This window comes from Dromaius novaehollandiae, chromosome 1 (assembly GCF_036370855.1).
Source record: "Dromaius novaehollandiae isolate bDroNov1 chromosome 1, bDroNov1.hap1, whole genome shotgun sequence".
Lineage (NCBI taxonomy): Eukaryota > Metazoa > Chordata > Aves > Casuariiformes > Dromaiidae > Dromaius > Dromaius novaehollandiae.
The window spans coordinates 204,360,261-204,380,257 of NC_088098.1; the positions used below are offsets into that span (position 1 = coordinate 204,360,261).

Sequence of the window (19,997 nt, forward strand, 5' to 3'; positions counted from 1 at the left end):
CCAGTTTTGGGGTCTTCAATACAAGACATTGATAAAATGGAGCAAGTTCAATGGAGGGTCACTGAAATATTTGGGGTTGGAGCACTTGCCATATGAGGAAAGACTGAGAGAGCTGGGCTTGTTCAGCCTGGAGCAGAGATGGCTTTGGGGACACCTGACAGCAGCCCTCTAGTGCCTAGAGGGAGGTCATTGAGGAGACAGAGTCAGGCTCTTCACAGTGGTGCATGGTAGGAGGACAAGAGACACCAGGCATAAGTTGAAATATGAGAAGTGGAGACTGGATATAAGGAGAAATTTTTCCTCTGTGAGGACAGTCCAGCAGTGGCACAGGTTGCCCAGAAAGGCTGTGCAGTCTCCATCCTTGGAGATTTTCAAGACCTGCCTGTATAAAGCCCTGAGCAACCTGGTCTGCTGTCATGGGTGACCCTGCTGTGAGAAGGAGATTGGATGGGAGACCCGCTGAGGTCTCTTCTAACCTGAATTGCTCTGTGTTTCTGGAACAGTAGCTGGAGCTCAACAGCAATACCCTCGTGAGCTCACGCTGCCTGCGTCACCCCCCCAGATGTCTATTATAGTCAATAAAGATTAAGTCAATACAGTCAAAAGAGTTAAAGAGGACTTTTTGGCTCGCTTTAGACTAGACACATTCATCAGCTGAATCTTTCTCTACAGGATTATTCTGAGAAAATTTCTATTCACTGTAATAAGAGTTAAGAAATGTAGTTCATATGTACAGAATTCCACCTGGGATCACGTAAGACTGTGTAGACTGGAAACATGTCTGGAAAATAAAAAGGAAGGTTTTTTTTTATTTTGCTTTATTCAAAAGAATTTGAAGAAAATGTGTTGGGGTTGGTCAACTAGATAAATGTTTTCTGTCAAAATGTTATGATTTTACATGGCTTATGAGCTGCAAGACTCGAGAAGCATGAAGCCTGATTAAAATCCTTGACCACAGGGTTTACTTCACTGAATATTTAAGCTATCTATGTTTGGGGAACCAACTTTGTTATTTTTTGTAAAGATGTTTTGATTCACATTTCAAAGGATTTATTTTTTCTGACTGTGTCATTTAAATACTTAAATTTGTGTTCATTAGTAAGTATTATTTAATGAATAAAATATTGCCTTTAGTTATTATTTTGTGGGAAATATTGAAAATACTGAAGTATATGTGAGCATATGTATGTAAAGAATCATTAAGCAACCATTCAAAAAGAAAAAAGATGAAGTTGTAGTGAATATTGCATAGTTCAGCAGAGTAATTCTAGGAGAGAAAATGATTTGCAATTGAATTTCTGAGATTTTAGTTAACTGAGTGATGAATTAGATTTTCTTCTTGTTAAAGAGAATGTAACATATTTTATGCTGAAAAACCATTGCAGATAATTCAGCTACCCTCAGCAAATTTAGTATGAACAACCTCAGTTATTTGAAATGGTTCATTTTATGTTTTAATAATCAAGGCAAGAGTTAGGTAACAAGTGAATGAAGGTTCAGTAGGAGAAACAGGAGAATGATTCACATTTCAGAGATATCATAAAGCAAGAATTGTCAAGACTTAGCAGCAAGCCATTGAGTGGAAGGATTAATATGATATCAAGGCTGTGAACTGTAATAATTGAAAGGGTGGTGGAAATGGGAGGTAACAAATGCCATACAACTGTAGGAAATATGCTTTTATGGTGTAGATTTAATTTGTAGCTGAAAATTTAGCTTTAGATGTCAAGAAACATCTGCAAGGGAAGAGGAGAAACATGAGCCAAAATGTAGGTTAGATAGTTGTTGGTGTAGTGATGGCAATAAGAATAAGAGCACGCAAAGTCAACCAGCCTGCTTTTCTGAAACAGATGTGAATTTAAAGAATTTCCATGTTCGTGTGGCCTGTTGTGCAATCCATCATCCCTCATAAGTGACTGCTGACTCATTCCCACCATGACTTATCTTCAGTCTGAGCTTTGGTTTATCTCAGGGTCTTAGCACCAAAATACACCGAGTAAAGAGCTTCCTGAGGAGGTGGTGGGCCACATAGTGTGGGGTCACAGACCAATTTTCCTACCAGCTGGGGACGTGGGCTCTTCTCACTGCTATGTGCTGTTGATACTGGCTGTCTTTGGACCAAGGCAGTGATTGCATGTGTTTCATTTCATGACTAATTTCAAGGCCATCTTTAGACAATAAACTTGAGATCTGAAGTTCACTTTTGATATACAGCTGTTCCAGTGAAGTCCTTCAAAACACCTTTGTTAGATCTGGGAAAGATATGTTTAGAAAATAGTATATTCATCCATAAAAAAGGTAGTATCACACTTCCTGAAACAATTCTTGAACTTTGCTGAATGATTTGTGATGAAAATACTCTTTTTCTAACCAGAAAGTGAGATCTTAGCATGTAAAAATTTTATGATGTTGTCTTCCTTTGCAGATTGTAGTAAGAATTGCTTTTTTCATGAAGTGACTGTGCATATCAGAGGGCAGTGTGGGACATGAAATGATGATGAGAAGGTGAAAAGTATAGGTAGATAGAAAAGTGCTAGAAAAATAGAGAAGGATCTCTGTATAAACCTGAGAAAGAGCCTTACCCTTAAAACTGTTACTCTACCTGCTTACCCTGGCATAATGTAAAGAAGCATCCAGTTCAATTCACTAAATTACTCAAAAGCTGTGGAGGAGGAAATAAGGAAAAATGTCTAGTCTTAACCTATGATTTAGCTGTTTTCTTGTTGAAATAAAATATAGTTAACTATCGGTCAGACCTGTGTAGTGATAGCGGTTACAAAGTGCAGCAAAGTCAGGGTTTCTGGTCTCCCTACTGCATTAAAAAGCTGCAGCAGATACATGATTGTTAATATTGTTATTAATTATTGTTTAAAATGCACATACCCTTGCGTACAACAAATTAATTCCCTTATTTTCTCTATTTCCACACAGCCGAGGCAATGAGAACAGACTGGCACTACGGCGACAGACCATTCTCCGGGAGAAGGGGAGGAGGCAGACCAGTCGAGGGCCAGCATATATGTTTAATGACCGCTCAACAAGTCTTTCTCTTGAAGAGGAGCGCTTTTTGGATGCAGCAGAATATGGGAATATTCCAGTGATTCGTAAAATGCTGGAAGAATGCTCCTCACTCAATGTAAACTGTGTGGACTATATGGGACAGAACGCCTTGCAGCTGGCAGTTGCCAATGAGCACTTGGAGATCACAGAACTTCTGCTGAAGAAGGAGAACCTGTCTCGGGTTGGGGATGCCTTGCTTTTGGCTATTAGCAAAGGTTATGTTCGGATAGTAGAAGCCATCCTAAATCACCCCGCATTTGCTGAAGGCAAGCGGCTTGCATTAAGTCCTAGCCAGTCAGAGCTCCAGCATGATGACTTCTATGCATATGATGAAGATGGAACACGATTTTCCCATGATGTTACACCAATCATTCTGGCTGCTCACTGCCATGAGTATGAAATTGTCCACACACTGCTGAGGAAAGGGGCTCGGATCGATAGGCCACATGACTATTTCTGCAAGTGCAGTGAATGCAATCAGAAGCAAAAGCATGACTCTTTCAGCCATTCTAGGTCCAGGATCAATGCCTACAAAGGTCTGGCCAGCCCTGCTTATCTCTCTTTGTCTAGTGAAGACCCAGTAATGACTGCCTTAGAACTCAGCAATGAGTTGGCGGTGCTTGCCAACATTGAAAAAGAATTTAAGGTGAGTAGAGGGATACCAGCTCTGACAGGCAGAGCTATAAAGTTCAATTAAAGGTCTTTCTTCCATCCCCTGGACAGTAAGAAATCAGCATTATCTTCTTGCATTAACAGGATAATGTGGCTAAATGTGTATTTGCTTAATGAATGGAGGATTTAAATCTCTGGGAACTTCTTATTGCTGTGTGCTGATTGATTGTAATTTATACTGCATAGGTAGAAGGTGCCAGTGAACTCATTTGCCATTTCCTGTCAGGCAGCATAGCAGAGGAGGCAGAACCTGAACTTCAACCCTATGGCTAGTGAAGCTCAGTCTGAGCAGTTAGGGGAGAATCTGGCTCAGTGGAGGAGGAAGCAGGGAAGACTGAAGTGAGACAATTTGGTCACTTATACAAGCCAAGTTCACAGGCTCACAGAATAACTGGGGTTGGAAGGGACCTCTGGAGATCATCCAGTCCAACCCCCCTGCTCAGGCAGAGTCGGCTAGGGCAGGTTACCCAAGACCATGTCCAGTCAGGTTTTGAGTATCTACAAGGATGGAGGCTGCACAACCACTCTGGGCAACCTGTTCCAATGTTTAACCACCCTCACAGTGAAGAAGTATTTTCTTGTGTTTACATGGAATTTCCTGTGTTTCAATGTGTGCCCATTGCCTCTCATTCTGTCAGTGGGCACCACTGAGAAGAGTCTGGCCCTGTCTTCTTTACTCCCTCCCATCAGATATTTATACACATTGATAAGATCCCCCTGAGCTTTGTTTTCTCCAGGCTGTCCCAGCTCTCTCTCTCAGCTTTTCCTTTTATGACAGAAGCTCCCATCCATTAATCCTCTTTGTGGCCCTTTGCAGTACTTGCTCCAGCAGGTCTATGCCTCTCTTGTATTGGAGAGCCCAGCACTGGACACAGCTCTCTAGGTGTGGTCTCACCAGCGCTGAGGAGAGGGGAAGGATCACTTCCCTTGACCTACTGGAAACGCTCTGCCTAACGCAGCCCAGGATACCATTGGCCTTCTTTGCCACAAGGGCACACTGCTGGCTCATGGTCAACTTGTTGTCCATCAGCACCCCCAGGGCCTTCTTTGCAAAGCTGCTTTCCAGCCAGTTGGCCCCCAGCCTGTACTCATGCATGGGGCTATTCCTTCCTGGGTGCAGGACTTCGCATTTCCCTTTGCTGAACTTGATGAGGTTCCTGTTGAGGATTTTCTCCAGCCTGTCAAGGTCCCTCTGAATGGCAACACAGCCATCCAGTGTATCAGTCACTCCTCCCAGTTTTATATCATATGCAAACTTGCCGAGGTTGTATTCAATCCCATCATCCAGGTCATTAATGAAGATGTTAAAACTGTATTGGACCCAGTATCGACCCCTCAAGAACACCACTAGTGACTGGCTTCCAGCTGGACTTGCTGCCCCTGATCTCAACCGTCTGAGCCCAGCAGTTCAGCCAGTTTTCAGTCCACCTCACTGACCACTTACCTAGCCCATACTCCATCAGTTTGTCTATGAGGATGTTATGGGAGACAGTGTCAAAAGCCTTCCTGAAGTCAAGGTAGACAACATCTGCTGCTTTCCCCTCCTCACTAAGGCAGATATCTCATTGTAGTAGGCTATCAGGTTGGTTAAGCATGATTTTTCCTTCATAAATCTGTGCTGACTACTCACAGTCACCTTCCTGTTCTTCACGAGTCTGGAAATAGTATCTGGGATTAATTGCTCCATCACCTTCCCAGAGATCAAAGTGAAGCCTGTAGTTCCCAAGATCCTCCTCCTTGCCCTGCCAGAAGATGGGAGAGACATTTGCTGTCTTCCAGTCCTCAGGAACGTCCCCTGCTCACCATGACCTTCAAAGATATTCAAGAGTGTCCTCACAATGTCATTGGCCAGTTTCTTCAGCACTCATAGGTGCATCCCATCAGGTCCCATGGACTTGCCTATGTTCAGTTTGTGGACATGTTCCCTAACCTGATCTTCCTTCACCAAGGCTAAGTCTTCCTTGCTCCAGACTTGGACTGTCTGGACTGTGAAGTCATTGGCAGAAATCCTTATGACTTCTGTGCTTGTATGTACAGTTCAGAGAAGAGTATTTACACCACATATTCTGTTTCCTTCTCTTTAGCAGCTGCTGAAGATACAAACAAAAGGACTTGATTAACTTAAAGGGAAGTAAATTTAGAACAGAACAGAAAAACATTTTTTATACTTCATAAATGAAGCCTGTTAAATTCACTGCAATGTTGAATTAAATACCATGTCTGCTTTGTAGCGACCGTATAACTCCTTTTACCACAGTTGGAGCTATACAAGTTAAGATTATGATAAGGGTAAATAAAATCATCATCTGCAAATGTCAGCAAGAAGTGTCCTTCAAATGTATGCCACAGTACACAATTGGGTAGATGAACTGGGAGCACAGTAGTTTGTCCTTGGTGTCACCAGGATGGGAAATGGTACACATGTGAGAACAGATGGCCTGGTTCAGAAAACAGGCTTCTTCAGCCAGCACTTATATACCATGAGGATGCATGACCTGGCTCATCCCTCTGTGAATTTTAGTTCCTCTTTTGTCTCAGTTTTCTTCTCTAAAATCTCTACTTCCTACTATCCTAGAAGCTTCTTAGAAACTCTGTTTCTAGGATAGTGATAAATAAAGAATTGCAACAGAGATTTCTGAGACACTGTCACCCATCGAAAATAGGGGACTAGACAAGAGACCGAACAGCTCCATATAACTGAGCATAAATCAGCCAAAGTCTCCTAGAGACAGACACGCTCTTTAGAGTAGATCAAAGCTGAATAGGAACAGTGAGGAACAGGAGCACGTGGCAACACAAAAATAGCCAGAAATTTAAGTCTCCATTAATTTAACATTTCATCAGGAGCAGGCAGCTGACCACCTGAGGGTTTTTCTTGAATATTTTTCTAGGCACTGAAAGCATACAGTGGTTCTGGATAAATATCAAAGACAGGAGTACATTTATACATATGCTGATGAGTGATAACATTTACACAATTGATGGGTGATAACATTTACAATGTCTAGACAGTATGGGGGCTTGCCTGAGAAGTATCTGGCTTAGGTTCAATGCAGACAGTACAAAGGTTGTGTTTACAGGCAGCAGGAAGTGGCCATGGCTGTCTTCACTGACTCCAGATTTCCCTTTGCTCCTGGAAGCTCAGATTCCTACTTGCAGCAATTTATCTAGGAAATTGTTACCCTTAATTTATTTTGGGAGTTTGCTACCATTATGCAGACAGTGTAGTCCCTGTGTAAAAATACGGTTTTGGTTAAAACATGTTAGTGTGATCAAAACAAGTATATTTTTAGTGCATAGGTTGGCCAGTGCATGGTAAAACTTTAGCTCCACCTAGAGTTTACCTGAGCCATTTAAAGTATTTATAACCCTGCCTATATGAAGACTGAATTTGCTGGCAATATACTGTTTTAAAATATGCATATTTTACAGTCTTGATAGAGTATTATTTCAAGGGAGCTTGCTAGTGAGTGCATAGAGCAGCCTGTGATATGGAAGATTCCCAGGTCTTTCTCAGAGGCAATGAAAAGGTTTGATGCTGAATTATGGTTGTATTATGACTATCTGGAAAAATTACTTCTTTTCCCTGTCTTATACCAGCAATTAATATTAGAAATAACACTGAATAGGAAACCATGTTTCATGCAAGATAGGAAGTAATGTAATCAGCAGAAACCACTATTCTCTGAGATAAACTTTTCTTTGCTTCAAGACTCTGTAGCAGTGTTATCTAGCATTACATGGCTGTTGCATTTGGTCACAGGTATTGTTCTTATTATAAATGCCTTATGGATAGTGACTTTTTGTTAGGAATAAATACAGGAAAAGTAGAGGATGACTTATAAAGGGAGAATAACTAGACAGATGTGTCAAGCACAGTGCAGGAATATTTCTGTAGCAAGCAAACAACTAATTCAGTCTTAGTTGAGTAATTTTGAAATTTGCAAGATTTGCTGGAAGCTATTTAGTATAGCTTTGTATCACATGGCTAAATATGCAGCTTTACAAGCTTTGATAATATATAAAGTATTTTTATTTTTTGGACTTGCATCAATATTTTCTTTCATTTAAACTGTTTGCCCACCCTAGAGCTAATATCTCTACTACGTCAATAGGGATCTTGATGATATCTGACAAATGTTGTCCGGCAGAGATGTGGCCTGGAGTTTTGAGAGGGACAGCTGTGGCCCCGCACTGTTCCCAAAATGCGTAAGATTTACATTTAGTGCAAACCCTCTGCAGCTCTAATGGCAACAGATCTTTTGTTGTATAGGGGGATGGGTTGGAAAAAGATAAGTGTAGATATGTTACTGTTTGCTGTAAATCAATACTGTACCACAAATTAAGTCTTACGAGTTTGCTTTTCTGACAAGAAGCATAGTCCAAATTATCATCTCTGGGTCTGTTTTTCTGTTTGTTTGCAATTAGCATGCAGCCCTCATTACAGAAATCAGGGCCAAACCTTCATTATGTTTATTCTTGCCTCTCTTAGAGAAAAGATATCATCACGTTTTAGCGATCAAGAACTGAGGCATGAAAGGAGTGAGGTGATATTTGTAAAGGGAATAATGTGTGTATCTATATATTAAGATGCCCAAGTCCAACATTTAGGCCTTGCCCAGCAAAATCCTACATCCTTATACAAGAGTACCTCTGATTTTGTTCTTGGCCCCTACGGTTTCCTAACCAGAGGCAGGGCACGGTGTGGAGCACTGCTCCTTCTCGTCTGCGTGGTTCAGCTCCTCTGGTGACGCGGTTGGAGGGAGGGTGAAGAGCTGATTCAAGATATGGTCGGCTTGGTCAGGACACTGAGACAGGCTGCTGCTATTCCCATCACCGAGGGCGGGTGACCCCTCTCCGAAACGACCACTGCCACCTCCACCCTTCTCTGACGCCGGGGTCTTGGTCCCCTGCTTCTTTACCCTCCGCAGCTCTTTCCCCAAATCATCACCTTCCTTTTGCAGGGTGGGAGCAGCCATCACTGTCCCCTCGTCCTTGGCGTGGCAAAATTGTTTTCTTCCTGATAAGAGACATGCAGAAATTTGCAGGAGGGGAAAGTATCTGGAAGAGAGAAAGACACTGCAGTAGTGAGAAGAGTGTATTAAAATTAATAATTTTTGCTGTTACTCTGCATTTAAGTGGACCAAGGAAACATGGGTGGTTCATGCAATAGTCTCTGCAAGATAAGAGACTTCAGTTCTTCAAAGCTAATTTTCCAGGCTAGACCACGTCATTGCCTTCCCCTGTGTTAGCACTCTGACAAATCCTCCTGCAGCAGTTTAAGACATTATCGTCCTGTCTGTCTTCCATGACCTTCTCTAAGAGGATAATTTCTTCATAACAGACTATGTCTCAAGACAGGAAGCAGTAACCTAGAGCAGGGACATGTGTTGTGTCCTGCTAACTCTATAATAAATAAAATAAAGGATGACACCCCTCTCCAGCAGAGGCTGTGGCTGTGGGCAGTGGTGCTGCGCACAGCTCTTCTGCTCTAACCCTTCTGCTGGGGGGACATCAGCCCCGCTTGCGCCGCCGATCGCAGCTGCGGCCCCCGTTTGCGGGAGGGGAGGCCTTTCACTGTGGCTGCAGTCGAGAAAGTAAACTAATGGAGTTTACTGATGAGTTTGCTAGGTGCTAAAATACACTATGATGCTGTGTGCAGAATCTAAATTCAAATGGGACAGTTCTGCAAAGTGTGAACAGAGGTATCTGGCTATTTTTAAAAGTGTCCATTCAGTATTGGTTTGGTGAAAAGAAGAACACTCAGAAAAAAAATATATTCTTCACTGGAGTAAATTAGCATATCTGGCTTTTGTTTTGAGAATCCCCAAAGGCATTGAACTCCACTGTGGGTGAATAGTCTCCTGCTGTACTATTTTAAAAATCCATTCCATGTTTCAGTCACTAGAGTGAGAAAATAATGCTAAAGGCTGTGTGTATGAGTATGCATACCAGAAGATATGGATAAACGGATACATTACAAAATAGTAATTTATGAGGGCCAAATTATTTTGTTGCTCAAAGTATTTAAACGTTTCATTTTTGTTTGATATTTGAGTGTCAGACATCAGCTTAGAACAGTTCATAGTGCCTAACTGTACAGGGGTACCAGCTTGACTTTTTGTTTTCCTTTGCCTGGAAGTCCCAAATGGCTACCTTTTCTTTAATTTTGAGGAGAACGTGTCAGTATTAAAATGCCTGAATACTAAACATAATCTTGTCTACCAGTACAAAACTGTAAGTCAAACAGAAGATGATATATTAATCTAAAAAAAAATCTTTCAGCAGTGCCAAGGGGTTAGGCTTTTTGTTAGCTCTGTACTTCTGAAGACTGAAGGGAAAATGTTTTGCACATGCATAAAATTTACAACTTGTCATGAAATTGTTCATTTTAGTATTTGGCTTGTGTCATCTTCTTTGTAGAGAAACTACATTAGAATTCCTTGCGCTTTTATGACAGATCAGGGATATCTTGCTTAGATTATATTACTAAAAAAAAATAAATCACAAACAGGTTTATGTAGACATACTATGGTGTGTATAACTATTTGTCTATGAATGTTTCCATTCATCTAAGTGAAGTGAAATGTAGACCTGGGTAATAAACTGGCATTCTGTTATTGTGGTTAATAAAGAATAAACATACATGATGTATTCCTTCAGCAAATAAATTAGGATATTCTGTGTACTCAGGATAATGATTTGTCTTCCAGAGTGTGTGTTGGATGACCGGAAGGAAGTAGTCAAAAAAGGGACTGAACAAAGACCAAGAATGGGTGAAGGGAGAATGCTATGAAGAACAGACCGGATGAGGGGAAAATGTGTCGCTTAATAAAAACATTCATAGAAAGTTAGTTTGAACAGGAACCTAGAGACTACATAAGTAGTCATGGGTGCTTGATTTTTTGTTTTTTCATCTTTTTGTTTGGGGAAAAGTCTACAATGAATCCATCTTTTTAGGACTTACTAAAATTAATTTAGATCATAAGATTATCAAAAGTTGTTGATACACATATGAGTGAATCTCTCAAAAGTTCTAGGCCTGGGGCAATATGTCTGAGTCTGTAGCTTAGCTTTGTATCTATATCTATATTTATATCTATATCTATATCACAGAACCACAGAATGGTTGAGGTTGGAAGGGATCTCTGCAGATCATGTAGTCCAACCCCCCTGCTCAGGCAGTCTATATGTATATGTATATGTATATGTATATGTATTTCTGTACCTGTATCTATATCCATCCATCTATCTATCCATATAAATATTTTATGACCCAAACACAGCTTCAAGTAAGGAGTAGTTAATGAACTGTGGGTTATGATGATCAAAATCTCTTTTTTGTTTTGTCCTTTGCCAATTAATAACCTTTCAGTCATACGATCTAATAATGATAAAAAAGCAGGGGAGGACTTACCAGTTCTCTAATACTGCCTAATCACGTGAACTTGTATTTTCAATTTGTTGAGGTGTATGGCTCACTTTAGGAGCCAGAGACATGCCCTTTGGAAAGCAGTGACTGAGAAAAGCACTTGGTGGTAAAAGCAATAAGCTGCTGAACTTGCAATCATAAAGCAACATTTTGCCTAATGCAGCAAAGTCTGTCATGAGATATTTGAACATGAGAACATTGGCTTGAAGTTAGAGATGTGGTATGACCGTGCTAACTGTAGCACTGGTTTCCATTACTGGAAAACAGCAATAAATTCTTGTGTTTGCAAGCTACAGCAGATGTTGGAAAATAAGAAGGAATTCAGAGAAGATCTGCAAGAATAATTCAAAGCCTAAGAAAATGCAATATATTTATCTAATTTGCAAGAAGGGTAAGAAACTGTTTAGTTGTGCTCTCTGTAAGATATTCATCTTGTCTAGTTCTAGATATCTGCAGCATAACTCTCTACATCTGAGCTAATTATATAAGCTTCTGTGAAAGTCAGTGAATAGGAGAATCGCTTCTGCTGTGCTGTTCATCTCAACTTGGAATAAATGTTAAAATATGTCATATGATCTTTATAAAGCTGTTACTTTTGATTGACTATAAAGCAAGTCTAGAGAAGTAACTCAGATGCAAATGTTGACACTGCAGATGTCCAAGGTGACCAAGGTGAGGTGAGTCCTACTCCTTGTGAACACTAAGGGAAGTAGCTGCTTGATAGCAAAGTGCTGTTACTCTACGAGACAAAAGCATAACAAGATGCAAAAAAACTATTGATGCTCCCAAATGTAAAATTGAAGTGTAGAATTATTTCTCTTGTGTTAGCTCAGCAAGTCATTTTCTTCCTTTTTTTCTTTTCCAGAATGATTACAAAAAATTGTCTATGCAATGCAAGGATTTTGTAGTTGGACTCCTTGATTTGTGCAGAAATACAGAAGAAGTGGAAGCAATTTTGAATGGTGATGTCGAGATGAACCATAATAATGGAGAGCATGGCCGCCCCAGCCTTAGCCGCTTAAAACTCGCCATTAAGTATGAAGTAAAAAAAGTAAGCTAATCTGTTGATCAAACAGAAATGTAAAGTAGTGAGGGTGTTGTTATACTGTACTATTATTAAATATTTATGTTATAGTAGCCCCTGCCACTGAATGAACATTTTGGTCCTTCTGCAAAGGGTGCTTTTCTTGCCCAGATAACTTGCAATATAAACAGGAAGCAGACATGCAGGGTGGACACTGCACGCAGTGAGTGTGAAAACTCTGGCTCTGAGAAAATGTGTAGTTAGATGCATAATTTGCAGCTATTTACTTGTTTGTGGCTTTAAGCTACTTTTAAAGAAGATGGAAGAAATTTGCACCACTTCTGAAGCTTGGAAAAGTACTGCATTCAGTAAGAAACAGAGGGTAGCACAGCAGTCCTGCGCACTGTATGTGTACAAATTGACATTTTTGTCACACTATTATGGCCTATTCAGAAAGTCCAGAAAACTTAGCTCACAGGAAATGAGCATTTCTCTGCAGAGATGATCAGTGACACAATCTCGATGAGGTTCTTGCTTCTGAAGAGCAATGAACTGCAGGCAGCATTGTATACATGAGTTATATATAGTCCCTTCTTTGGTTTACTTCACATTTCCGTTGCCAGTTTAAGGAGCTGGTCCATACCTGGAATGCACTCAGTGAAGAGGATCCAGCTGAGTTAGGAGCTACACCAAGATCCTTGAGTTACCTGGAAAGTTCCTCTTGGATAAGGGAGGTTTTGGAGTTGCAGATGAAGCATATGTGAGCCAGAGAGAAGTTGTAAAAACAAGGGCGAGGAGGATTGAGCAAAGGAATAGAAGAATATGCTTTGAAAGGAGATTAGCCTAATGCAGAGCCGAGTTGTTTCCTGGCAGAGCAGCAGGACCTTTGGTAAAGCTTTCTTCCATAATGGAATGGATCAGATAAACACTGGGGGGGAACAAAACAAAACAAAACAAAACAAAACAAAACCCAGCTTGTGTTTAGCCAAAAAAGGAAAAGGGAATTGGAATTCTTAAATGAATATGCAGATCCAATTTGTCTGGGAAGAGTTACAGATTTTTTACCAGAAGCCAGTTGTTCACATCTCAGTGCGAAATATTAAATATTTAGATGTCAGCAGTATTTATTGCATTCATGAGGGGCAGAAAAGAAGAAGAAAACCATTTTGAATCAGCAGCTACAGCATATGAACACAAACACTTGGAAAACCAAGTTCACAAGCTAAAGTTAGCTGAAACAGCTTTCAAAGGAAAAATGTCGCATTGACCTTGTCTTTAACAGTATTTGAGTCTTAATGAATGTGAACTTTCTTTGAATAGTTTCTCTTCCCTGTTGTATGAAAACGACATTTTTTTCACCTTCAGCCAGTCATCTTTTAAACGTAGAGAATTATTCTGGAAAAAATGACTGAATTCAATTAAATTTTTGAATGTATAAATACTCCAGGTTTAGGCTTAAAGTTTACTGTGCAAAAGAAATAGCTGCCTTTGTAATATGCTTCTTATACTCTCCAGAGGTTTTGACAGAAGAGAGGGTTGTAGGCCAAACTTCTCAGTTTTGCAGTGTTTGTCCATAATATGCCAGAACCACCGAGTTATAAATAGCTTTTAGCTGATTTCCTGCTGTAGTGACAGCTGTGTTCTTATGTCAGCTGAAAAACTGGTATTTTCTATGTTAGCATGTGAAAACAAGGCAGATTCTTTCTTTTATAACTGAAGACTATGCAGCATCCTCTGCAGAGCAGAAAGACTTCAAGTTTTAGAACATCTGAAATAGTAACATGAAAATTATAAATGTCAGAAGCAAGTGGAATTTGCCCAGAGTATAGCTGATGGGTAATTACTCTTAGATGGAAATTGTTAGTTTGTGGTGGAACACTGTGTCAATAAAATCATAATTTTTTAACATTAAAGGATTTATTGCTGCTAATAGCTAAGTGCCTGCATCCTGGAAGATTAGTCTCATCAAAAAACTTTTCCCTATACCCTTGTTGATGCTCCTTTGAATATTGGCAGAGCAGTTGTTACTCCCACATTCTTAATGCACTCCATAGAGCTGTTATTTTAATAAGTGGTATTCTGATAATAATGTTCTTCTGTTGTGTTCCTGTTTCTTTGTCATAGTTTGTAGCACATCCAAACTGCCAGCAGCAACTTCTCTCAATCTGGTATGAGAATTTGTCAGGTCTACGACAGCAGACCATGGCAGTGAAGTTTCTAGTTGTTCTTGCTGTTGCTGTGGGACTGCCGTTCCTGTCCATGGCTTACTGGATTGCTCCTTGCAGTAAGGTCAGTCTGTATAATCTCCTAATGGCCTTTTAGCAACCGCTACATCATCGGCATGTAGGTCCTGTCTGACAAAAATGAAGCATGGATAAGTTACTGATGTTCTTCAATAATACATGTTATTTTAATGCTGTGTGATGGTGGAATGGCTGCAGAATTACATGTTCTGGCAATTATAATTAAAACAGGTAAATTTATTGCGTTAAATACAATGAATATTAAGTGAAATTACTGTGATTGATCAAGAGTTGCCTTGCAGAAATGGTAATTTGGAAACAAAGAGTTAAACTATTCTTCATTTTGTTATTGCATTAATAAGATATATATGTTAATTAAATCAAAAAGAAATAAATTAGTAATTCCACTAGATTTGACAGAAGAACATTACAAAAAGTGAATGTTCTCCCAGGAAGTAAGAAATTACCTTTCTAAGAATTCTTACAGTATTGTTATTAAATACTGAAGCTGAGTGAATATCTCTGGTTCCCCTTTTGTTGTGAATGCTCCGACTGCCTGAAGAGTAATAACAGAAAGGCAGCTGGTCCTGATCCTGACAAATGCTGAAGATCCTCATATCCCATTGACTCAGAGCTGGACTAAGTTCAAGCTGTGGGTTGATTCCAATTAGCTCAAAGGCAGGTTAGAAGCTTCCACACAATAAAGCTGACCCTATCTTTATGTTTGCTGATTACAAATAAATAGATACAAGTTGCTGAAACACAAATGCCAGAAATTAAAATAATCATCATCAGTTTCCCGGAAGTCATGCATTTACCAGGGAGAACTGTGTTGTTCTGGAGTCACTGGCGTAATGAGGAGTTAAATGCAACTTAATATTAACTGCTCTGGAATTTAGCAAGCTCTACCCTCTGCAGCCATGCTGTATCTTATTTTCTCTGAAGTCCATTTCCAAAATTTCCGTAGAAAAAAGCTGTTGAGTTCTCTAAAGACTGCAGAAAAATCACTCACATGGTTTATTTCCCACAAATACAATGTATAAGATTCCTACCAGCCACGCATAAGTGAATGCCTATTCGCATCTCTCTCAGCTGCGACTTGCTGGGTTGTCAAGACAGTGCTAAGGCTCGTTATATTCCGTGAGGTTTTCGGAGCAGCCACCCAGCCTTGCCTGCATCCATTTGTAATGCGCTGGCGCTTGGATTTGCATCCTACCGCTGTGTCCCCACTTGGAGGCCCTTCCGGTGAGGATGGGTAAAATCTCTGACCCCACAGAGCTTCGTATTGGATTTCAATTTTATTTGGTCACTGTCCATTTTAAGTGGACACTGATGAAAGTTTTGCCTGGAGAGTATATCAGAGGTAAAAAAATGGGATGCTATAAAGAGTATACTGCTAGTCACTGGTCACAGTATAACTTCCATGCGTTAAGCAGGTGGAAGAGTCCTATGTACATATACAGAGTGCAGGGGAAGAGGAAGGTCGAAAGAGAGACCAGAGGTCTTTGTGTTTCTTTTTACTGTTCTGTGAGAGGAGAAAGAGGTCTTAGGGTTGGGGGCTTGGGGGTCATATTTTTCTTTTTTTTTCAGTCTGGACAATAAAAATCAGTTATATCATTTTCCCTTTTCTGTATTGTGACTAGGCTATTTATGGATACTTTTTTTCTGAAAACAAGCCTTCAGAATCACAGTACTTTAGTTACTGGTTTTCAAATATGTCAGTGAATTGTTTATTTGTCATTGTTCTTTTTCAATGATTTATTAGATCTTAAAGTCATTTAAAGAGAGCTTACATTCTGGAAAAACTCTTACTGAGGTAGAGTGCCCTTTCTTTTTCCAGCTTTGGCACTAAAGGCCACAGTGGTGGCGGAGAGAGAAAATAGTCACAGTATTAATGGTGAAAATAACAGTGGAATTATTCTGATGCCTTTCTTTAAATTCTCGTGCTATGGCTCTGCGAAAGGCAAGCAAGGAGCAGCCTTATTGTCTTCACAAGGACGCTTACAGCATCTCAGTCATTTACCTGTTTCGCTAAACAGTTTCCTGTTTAGGAAAAGGTTAGTTAGTGTGAGCCTGGACCACAGATGCTGAATGGGGAGTTTCACATCATGGAGAAATTTGGTAGCGTTCTGTGGACAGAGTCCACTCGATTTGGCAGGAATTCGCTAGTGTCGGACGCTGGAAGGACCGAAGACTGTCCCTGCTTTGGCTCGCGGCCAGCGTTCCACTTGGAGGCACTCCAGAGTATTGTCAGCTCTTTGCTCTTTTTTTTTCTAGAAGAGAATTCATGTAACTACAAATACAATTAACTCCAAACTTTTAGAATATTGTTTTGTTACATGGCATTTTGAAAGAGTAAAATTGATCTTCTGTTATCTCCAAGGATCTTTAATACCTTTGATGGAGCCGTTTAGCTATAATTAATATTAGAATTCAGATTTTTTTAACTTTCTGAACTTGTAAGTAATTTGGTCAGCCCATGGCCAAGACAAGGAATCTGAATTTGAAAGTCAGTCTTTTTCCCTGTTTCCAATGGCAGGGGGTTGGGATTCCTGAAGAAATAATTTGGTCAGTCCCTCCCTGCTTCCAGGAGCAGCGTTCTCAGGGTTTGCACTGTGGCAGAGGAAATGAGATTGGCCATGATGTCCAAAATATGAGGATCTGAGGCATTGTTCCTCCTTGAAAAGTACATACATTAACCCATTTTGTTATTAGGCCTTTTTTTCTCTCTTGACAGATGTGCCACCTAGGGTCATATTTTTATCTGTTTTAAATCAACACCATTCTCCTTAATTTCACAATTCTGAATGTTTCTGCAGAGTCACATGGAGAGGGAATAATGTGAATCACTGATTCCAGTCCCCTGCAATTTCAAGTGATCCTATAATAGGCTAATAAAAAAGGATTCACAGAATAACTACTCTGTGTCTTGTCCTTCCCAGTAACACAAGCTATAAAACACTTCCCAAGACTCTATAACAAACTAAAGTGCAAAAGATCAGCAACCATTAAAAAAAAAAAAGACAGACCTATGTTACAGAAAGAGTTTGAGGACATTCAGAACTTCATGTCCTTGGTCTCTGTAGCAGGAGGGAATTTGTTATGTCAAAATGTGCACTGAGAGCATATTAAAGAGGGCCTGTAGCTTATAGAAAACTCTCAACATCTTGCAAGATTGTGCCTCGTCTTTACGTTTTTCTCTTCCTTTCCCTGATTCATATTTTCTGACCTTTATCTTCTCCATAAAGAGATTCAAAATTGCGAAACTGTCATTTCAAGATTTGCTTGGGTCATTTTGGTACATCAGTGTCATCGTAACTTCCAGCATCTGTGTAATCAGTTCAACTGTAATCCGTCCTGTTTCCAGGAAGTTTTTATTAAATATAGTAAAGGCTTCTCTGTCTCTTTTGAGGTATGGGGGGATAGGAGTTCAATCTTATAAATTTAATATTTTTTGAGAAGTGATATATTAACATTACTTCCTTCAATATTTTTTCTTCTTTTCTGGCTGTGTCTCTTTCTGGCATCTGTCTTCTAACCCATCTTCATTTGTGAACACAAGCATAATGCATTTTAAAAGAAACTGTCAAGGTACTTTATCATTTTCCAATTCTGCTTTATTTTCTGTTGTTTATGACTACCCCTTGCTAGCTTGAAATAAAATATCCCATGACAAACACGGGTTCTGTACTTCACACAAATCGATTCGTTGTTGAAGATCATCTTGTGAAGCTGAAGGAATTCTTTACTACAAATAAAACATTCATTTTATTAAATGGAGGAACTATAATGTATGGCGTGGGTTGGGCCTGCTAACTTTGACAGTGTTCCTTTAGTAGTATCTTATTTTTATATTTGTCTAGGGTTTCTAATGTTATCCGTGTTTGAGACTTTGCTACTGCATCCTCTGCTGCATCCCCTTCTTTGTTTCCGTAAAAGCTGGCTGTAAAGTCAGCAAAATTCTGACTTTGATATTGGAACAAGTGTAGCAAAAACACTTACAGGAATAAATTATCTTTCTGCCTTCCCTTCCCTTTTCCAATGAACACAAAGTGTTTTCTGTGTTATGGGGGATCCCTGACACTCACTTTGAATTCTTCACGTGGCATTTTGTCACATACAGATATTGTCTTCATCAAAAATAACAGAGGAACATTTTTTTCTGCAGCTGACAATTAAGTGAATTAGCTATGACTTTTACTATAAATATAGGCATTCTCAAAACATCCCCTGTAGTAAATAATGTCTAAAAGTTCAGCCTTGTGTGAGTTTACATGGAACTCCGGAAGTTTTTAAGTGTCACGCTAAACCGTCGTGCAGTTCTGCATAGTCACCACAAGGCTGAGGACATTTCCACCAGAAGAGTCGGGAAGCAATGCAAGATACTGGAGAGCTATAAACAAAACCTTCTGAGGCTTACTGACATTTTTTTTACATGAGGATAGATTGGAAAAACTGCACAAAAATGCACTAAACTGTATATCATGTTGGTCAGGAGACGGAATACTTCAGTTATAATTTATGCCTGCTAGTAATTTAATGTTTTTAGTAAGTGTCAAACTGCCATTTTGTTTCCTGCCCCCTAAAGGTTGCTAGCATGTAAACTAAAGAAATTTTAACAATAAAAGTAAATATTTCTCTTCATTATCTAAAATAAAGTTGTGCCAAAAGAATTATAGAATTATTTGAAAATGCTGAGTTAAAAAAAATATATATGGTGAAATTGAGTAACAAAATTATCCCCCTGAAAGTAGCATATTTCTTTTAAAGGCAACTGTCAGCATGGCGTCATACTGCACATACTTCTTCTAAATATACTGTTCTTTTTATCCATGTGTATTTTGGAAGAAGGTGATACAATATCTTTGGTTTTTGTAACCTGTGTTGCAGCTGGGGAGGATCATGCGTGGACCATTTATGAAGTTTGTAGCCCATGCGGCCTCTTTCACCATTTTTCTTGGCCTGCTTGTCATGAATGCAGCTGACAGATTTGATGGCACCAAACTCCGACCCAATGAAACAACAGGCAATGTAAAACAGCTGTTTAGGATGAAAACGTCCTGTTTCTCATGGATGGAGATGCTCATTATTTCTTGGGTAATAGGTAAAGATTATTTTTCACTTAAGTTTGTCTTGCCATGTGAAGCTGGACTGCTATTCAATCCATTATAATCTTATGTGTAAAAATTGCAACAAAGGCAGTTTGTTCAGCTGGCTGCATTCCCACACGGCCTCGTGTTTCTTCCTGGGTGTCAGCAGGCCTTCAGTGTGCCGAGTTAATAAGAAGTATTCAGGTCAAGGACATAGGTGAAATGCACAACAGCTATATATGAATGAATAGTTTAATGAATATAAAAGAAAAATGTCTACAATTTCTTTGTTGTTTTGATCCTGGCTGAGTGTCTGTTCCCAAGGGGAAGGATTTTCACATCAAGGGCCAAGGTTTTTGTGTCCAGGTGTCCCTTTCTGCCAAGAGTCTCTTGTTTTGCAAATATTCCCTCAGAATTAATAGAAGACAGGTGAATGCATTATTATTTGACGAAAGAGAAGCAGAATCTAGATCCCT

At 39.7% G+C, this 19,997-nt stretch overlaps 1 protein-coding gene across 1 annotated transcript in view; it reads left to right on the plus strand.

Annotated features, from left to right (window-relative positions):
• TRPC6 (transient receptor potential cation channel subfamily C member 6) overlaps nucleotides 1-19,997 on the plus strand; it is a 105,995-nt gene that overhangs the window by 62,555 nt on the left and 23,443 nt on the right. The window contains exons 2-5 of the mRNA XM_064505102.1: nucleotides 2,932-3,706; nucleotides 12,030-12,215; nucleotides 14,313-14,477; nucleotides 19,322-19,535. Of these exons, the coding sequence (XP_064361172.1) occupies nucleotides 2,932-3,706; nucleotides 12,030-12,215; nucleotides 14,313-14,477; nucleotides 19,322-19,535 (1,340 nt within the window). The remainder of the gene's footprint in view (nucleotides 1-2,931; nucleotides 3,707-12,029; nucleotides 12,216-14,312; nucleotides 14,478-19,321; nucleotides 19,536-19,997) is intronic.